At 33.3% G+C, this 5,576-nt stretch overlaps 1 protein-coding gene across 4 annotated transcripts; it reads left to right on the forward strand.

Moving 5' to 3' along the window:
* Positions 1–2,586: 2,586 nt before the first annotated feature.
* Positions 2,587–5,576, forward strand: LOC18039093 (dihydrofolate reductase). Of its 4 annotated transcripts, none has more exons than XM_006428713.2 (8): positions 2,587–2,959; positions 3,336–3,434; positions 3,539–3,580; positions 3,716–3,860; positions 4,268–4,368; positions 4,508–4,630; positions 4,870–5,093; positions 5,211–5,576. In XM_006428713.2, the coding sequence occupies exons 2-7, from the start codon at positions 3,351–3,353 to the stop codon at positions 4,939–4,941; spliced, it is 567 nt and encodes a 188-aa protein (XP_006428776.2). In that variant the 5' UTR covers positions 2,587–2,959; positions 3,336–3,350; the 3' UTR covers positions 4,942–5,093; positions 5,211–5,576. The 4 variants fall into 4 exon arrangements, with proteins under 4 accessions (XP_006428776.2, XP_024038492.1, XP_024038491.1 ...); XM_024182724.1 differs by having other exon boundaries at positions 4,873–5,093; positions 5,224–5,576; XM_024182723.1 differs by having other exon boundaries at positions 5,224–5,575.

Below are 5,576 nucleotides of genomic sequence, written 5' to 3' on the forward strand. Positions count from 1 at the left end.
TGTGCTCCACTCGGTAGAGACAGAAGAGGGACCAGTAGAGAGAGAAGTGGGAAAAAAGAAGTAAGGGTAAAGTTTACGGCAAATGGTTGACTGGTTATAGGCTAATAATTATCCTCTTCTAAAGGACATTCACAAAGCTCATATTCAGAAAAGTCTTGAGAATCTGATGACATTATTGATCAAACCAAAAAAAAAAAAGGGAAAAACAATAGCAAATACTCACACAAAAAAAAGAATAGATAAACAAAACTTGAAAAAAAAAAGTTGATTGTTGAACGAGAGAGAGAAGACCAAATCTCTATAAGTAAGAGATGGGTTCGTTGGTGGGTAGGAGAGGCTTTTGCCAATGTATAAATAGGCGAGGAAATATCTCTTTTTGAGCTTGAAAATAAAGCTCCAAAAGAGCTAGGGGGCAGCTGATGTCGAAGAGAAAAATGAGCATGCAAATCTATGGAGTATGGAGCATGAAAGCATGAAAAAAAATTAATTAAAGTGGAGCATGGACAGGAACCAAGAAAAGTCAAAGGCAAAAAGTAAAAAGTATGAAAAAGACAAAAGTCACCAGGAACCATGAAAAGTCAAAAGTGGAAAGCATGAAAAAGATAAAAGTTACAAGAACTAGGAACCAGGAACCAAGAAAGCAAATAAGAATCAGGAACCAAGAACCAAGAAAGCAAAAAATAAAAGGAAACATGGCCTGCAAGACACAAGGGAAGCAAAGCGTAATAAAATTCTAATTAATCTAGAAGCTTGGAGCCCACTTTGAGAAGGAGACAAAAATAGACTTCAAATGAAATTCTAATTAAGTAGGAAAAGTCGACCAAAATAAAGAATTAGTGAAGACTTAGGATACTCAAAAATTGTATTATAAATAGAGAGCTCTAGAGGTATAAAGGACAAGCGAAAAAAAAAATTAAAAAGGCGAGTAGCAAGAAAGAAAAACTATGTTGTAATCATTATTTAGTAGTGGAATTTGCTCTCTTGACTCTCGTGAACGTAAACTAAGTATTGAACCACTTAAATTATTGATGTTTTATTCTTTATATCGTCCCCTTTATTCAATTTTTTTGGTTGACCAAAAATTAGGGTCAACAATGTATGTGTGCATGGGCCGTATGTATGTAATTAACATCCGTTCCAAAATTTTCTTCATTCAAAATCGTAGATATGTCAAGTTTTCATCATATGAAATTATGAACCAATAATTTTCATATTATCTCATCATTTTAAGGCTACACATAACATTTGAAACTCACAAATAAGCAGCAACGATCAACAATCCCAAACTGGTACAGTGTGAAACTCTATTATGCAGTTTTTTTTTTTTGTGTGCTATTAATTAGAACTTTTTTTTCCCTTAACAAAGATTTGGATAGAGTGATAGAGTGGGGAATCTTACCAACTAAACACCAACTCTTATCTCTTTTATTATTATTATTCAAATTTAAATGACTATCACAGATGTAATAATATGCATTCACAATTAATCGAGCTACGTCTAGGGCAAACTATTAATTGTAATTTTTCATTTTTGAAGAAATAGAAACTGTATTTGCTTATACACATGGTTGGATAGATGTGATAACGTAACCTCGAGTTCTTCTTATGTATGTATGAGTTAGGAAGTCTTCTCTAATTCCAATTGGTTGGTAGAGTTCTTATTTTTGACGGTCAAATGGCAAGCCATTTCAAAATTTATTCGCAAGAACAAACTCGGGAAAAAAATAAATAAATATTAAACAGTTAGATTTGGAATTATATATATAGAATTTATTTGCAAAATAACTGATACTTTTAAAAAGTTAAAAAGAAAATGTATCAAGACCTTTGCTCTTGCAAGAAAAGTGGGAAGCTCAATATTTGATGGATCGTATTTACTAATTCAAAATTAAAGGCCTAGTAAAATATGTTTACCAATTCAATACATTGGGTAAGGATCACACATGAATTCGTTGTTTCATTTAAGAGCTCTATGTATATACATATATGTATGTATGTATATATAAAATAAAGATTGTAATATAAAATATATTATCTTGTAGTATATTAAAATCTGTATTTATATATATATACACACACATAACGCTGATTTGGTCTAGGTTCCAGGACCTTAATAAATTCCAAGAAAGTTATTAAACCATGTATATTGAAAGTCTGGAAAAAATAATTCTCAGTAAATTTGCGAAGCTCTCAGCTCCCTATTTAGAAGCTCTCATCTCCCTATTTAGTAAATGTCACCCGTTAAGTTGACAGCTACAAGACAACAAACAAAAGAAAGCAGAATGTGAACGTAGAAGTTGATAACGGTGTGATGTGGCTGACTGTGACACATGAATCTTCAACTACGTGTCATACATTTAGTGGCTTATGATGTATTAGTTGGCATTACTACAAGAAAACAGACAATAAATGACAAATAATTTATAACAAATTCAACTTATATCATAATAATATAACAAATTCATAATATAATTTTTAATCTATCATAAATTAATGATGATTCTCTGACAATATTATTTTCTATCATATATTTATGATATAATTATTGTTTATCACAAATTAATAATAGAATCGCGATAAAAAATTTCTCAATCAAGAAATTATGATAAAAGTCTTGATTCCTCTTACACCCAAACACAACACTCTCTCACGACCAAACCCTATAAATCAACCTTGCGCTCAATCGATCGACCAAAACACCATCCTTTCGCCGCCATTCAAGTATATTGTAACTATGCCAGTAATGTTGTTTAAAAATTATAGCCCGTTGCTGTCGGCACCATTTTGGTAATGGTATTGAAACCCTAGAACTAAACTCTCACCTTCTCAATTGATGGAAGAATGCCACCATTCTGCCCCCATTTAAACCATTTATTCTCGATTACACTCTCGTTTTGCATTGTTTCTTAGTCTCTTTGTCCTTTCAGCGTCACCATCACTCTCGTTTCACTTCGTGAAGGTAAATGCTTACAATGTTTTTTTCAATTTGTCCTTTGATTTTGGGTGTAGAATCGATTAGGTTTTGTAATATGAATGAGTTTGCTGAATAAATTCATTGGGTTTGACTTGCATGAAATGGTGACAAATTTTCCTTTGTAAATCTGACATAGTGATGAAGAAATCGATGAAAACTTATTGAATAGAAGTGGGTTTGAATTTTTTTTTCAGATTTTGACCCACATTTAATCAAAGCGAAATTAGGTGCTATTATTTTCAATTTTTACCCTTGTAATTTGGAATCGTTTCAGACTGTACCTCTATTAAATGTCGTAACACATTTTAATTTAGATTATTTTGTAGCAAGACCGGTGACAGCGACTGTTTTCTTACTGTAGGATTGTACTCAGTATATGAACTTTGAACAGAGCATTGCATATATTGAAGATTACATGGAAACACATGGTCCTTTTGATGATTTGTTGGGCTTCTCTCAGGTGGGCACCTGAGAACTTGAACTATTTTTGGTTTTATTTTCTTCGAGTTTATTGCTACTTGCAGCAATTGTGTTCAGTTTCTAATTTGACCAATGAGATTTTAGGGAGCATTTATAGCAGCTGCTTCACCGGGAATGCAAGCAGAGGTAATTAAAATGTCAATTATTATTGTTGCTTAATTTTATCCCGTTCCTAATTTTGAGGAGGAGAACGAGATTTGATGATTTTTTATTTTATTTAATTTTTTTTATCACTAATGCGTTCAATTTCTGAAACTGTAGGGAGTGGCTTTTACAAAAGTGCCAAAGATAAAGTTTGTGATATTAATAGTTGGGGCTAAATTCCTAGGATTCGAGTTCAGGCAGCCTAAGCTTGTGGTTAATGCATTTTCATCCCCAGTTCAGTGCCCATCTCTTCATATTATAGGTCAGCACAAGATTCAAAAACTCTGCATAATTTCTATTGTTTACAAGCTTCCAAGGAAAGAATACAAAATTAAGCATATGGCATCAATCATTAATCTTGAAGCTTAATGGATTTTTTCATTTTTCAAGGCATTGTCACATTTCAATTTTCAAGGTCACATGTTCCTGTTACATGTCCGGGAAAATTTGTAACGAACCATTACATGATTGTGTTTTCAGTGCTGTAACACATTTTAATTTAAATTATTTTCAAAATAATCTAAATTAAAATGTGTAACGCAGCATTTCCGCATCTTCTGTCGAAAATGACGGAGGTCAGTTTCATTTGTTCAGTTTTGTTTTCTGTTTGATTTTTGTCTCAATAGTAACTTTTAATGTCCCAAGTTGCTGATTTTTTGGTGCTTGTAGTGCCTGAAAGAGTTAGAGTGGCAGTGAGATTGTGGCCCCGAAATGCAGAAGAGACCGTAGCAGATGTCGATTTTGCTGATTGTATCGAGCTGCAGACAGAGGTAGTCTCATTCTCGTTTTAATTATTGAGTTTATGTGTGATTGTTAAAATTTCACTTTGATTCTTATATATGGTGTTTTTGAGCTCTGTGCTAGGTTATAGGCTGCCATTAATCATTTTGGGTTTTTGCTCTACCTCAGCTTAAGAGGTTGAAACTTCGAAAGAACAATTGGAACTCAGACACTTATGAATTCGATGAGGTTTTTACTGAATTTGTATCACAGAAGTGTGTTTATGAAGTCGTTGCCAAGCCTGTTGTGGAGGTCTGTTATAGTCGGTATAGTTGTCAATATTTTAACACCATTTTTCAATCCAGCAATATATGCTTCATTAAGTTTTTTTGTAGACACGACATTATTTTTTTAGCTTCAAAATCGTAGCAATATTCCTTTTAGGATATATCATGCCTTGTGTAGCAATCTCTAAAGCGAAATTTGCTACAGGGCTTTCAAATTTCACTATAAGCCACCAATTTTAAATATTTGTTCTTTAATGGGTTTAGCAGCAGCAACAGCAGTGGCAAAGGCCATGGCGGAGGGGGAAAATCAAGTGGCCAATTTCCTTATTGGTTTAAGCGTGAAGATGGGAAATTGTTGCTAGTAAATGAGGTGCAAGCGGATGTTGTGGTAGTAGCAGATGGTACAGGGAACTTTACTAAGATAATGGATGCCGTGTTGGCAGCAGAGGATTATAGTATGAAAAGATTCGTGATTTACATCAAGAGGGGTGTGTATAAAGGTAGCTCTGTTTTAATTTTTTTTTTTTATAATGGTTGTTGTTAAGGATTGTAGTGTAGATGTTATGCATTTGATAACATTAGGTATTTTAATTGATTTTGTATAGATTTATTTGCTAGTTTGGTTTTGAATGTTGCTGGCTATGTGGATGGAATTAGAGTGCTATTGGAAGATGGTGGGTTGCTGGGTATGGGTTGGAGTGTTGCTGAGTGTCTGCATTGGAGTGTTGGAGTGTGGCTGTTGGAGTATTCCCACTGGAAGAGGGCATTACTGCTGGAAGTCAAGCTTAAAGTCTTGCTATTGGAATATTTCCATTAATTTTTAGAAGTTTTGTTGGGTAACTTGGCTTGGTTTCTGGGGTTATAACTTAACTGTGTTGTTTTATATTTGAGATTTTTTTTTAATTTAAGATGTTTTATTATGTATTCATGGTGATTACATTGGATACTTGATTGACACTAAAAAGTGTACA

This window comes from Citrus clementina, unplaced genomic scaffold, assembly GCF_000493195.1.
Source record: "Citrus clementina cultivar Clemenules unplaced genomic scaffold, Citrus_clementina_v1.0 scaffold_6, whole genome shotgun sequence".
Taxonomy (NCBI): domain Eukaryota; kingdom Viridiplantae; phylum Streptophyta; class Magnoliopsida; order Sapindales; family Rutaceae; genus Citrus; species Citrus x clementina.

Bases quoted from the DNA above. Each gene is read 5' to 3' on its own strand.
- LOC18039093 (XM_006428713.2), top strand. From the start codon at position 3,351: ATGAACTTTGAACAGAGCATTGCATATATTGAAGATTACATGGAAACA. The intron at 3,435-3,538 runs GTGGGCACCTGA...ATGAGATTTTAG, and splicing joins ATTTGTTGGGCTTCTCTCAG to GGAGCATTTATAGCAGCTGC. The intron at 3,861-4,267 runs GTCAGCACAAGA...TGGTGCTTGTAG, and splicing joins CCCATCTCTTCATATTATAG to TGCCTGAAAGAGTTAGAGTG.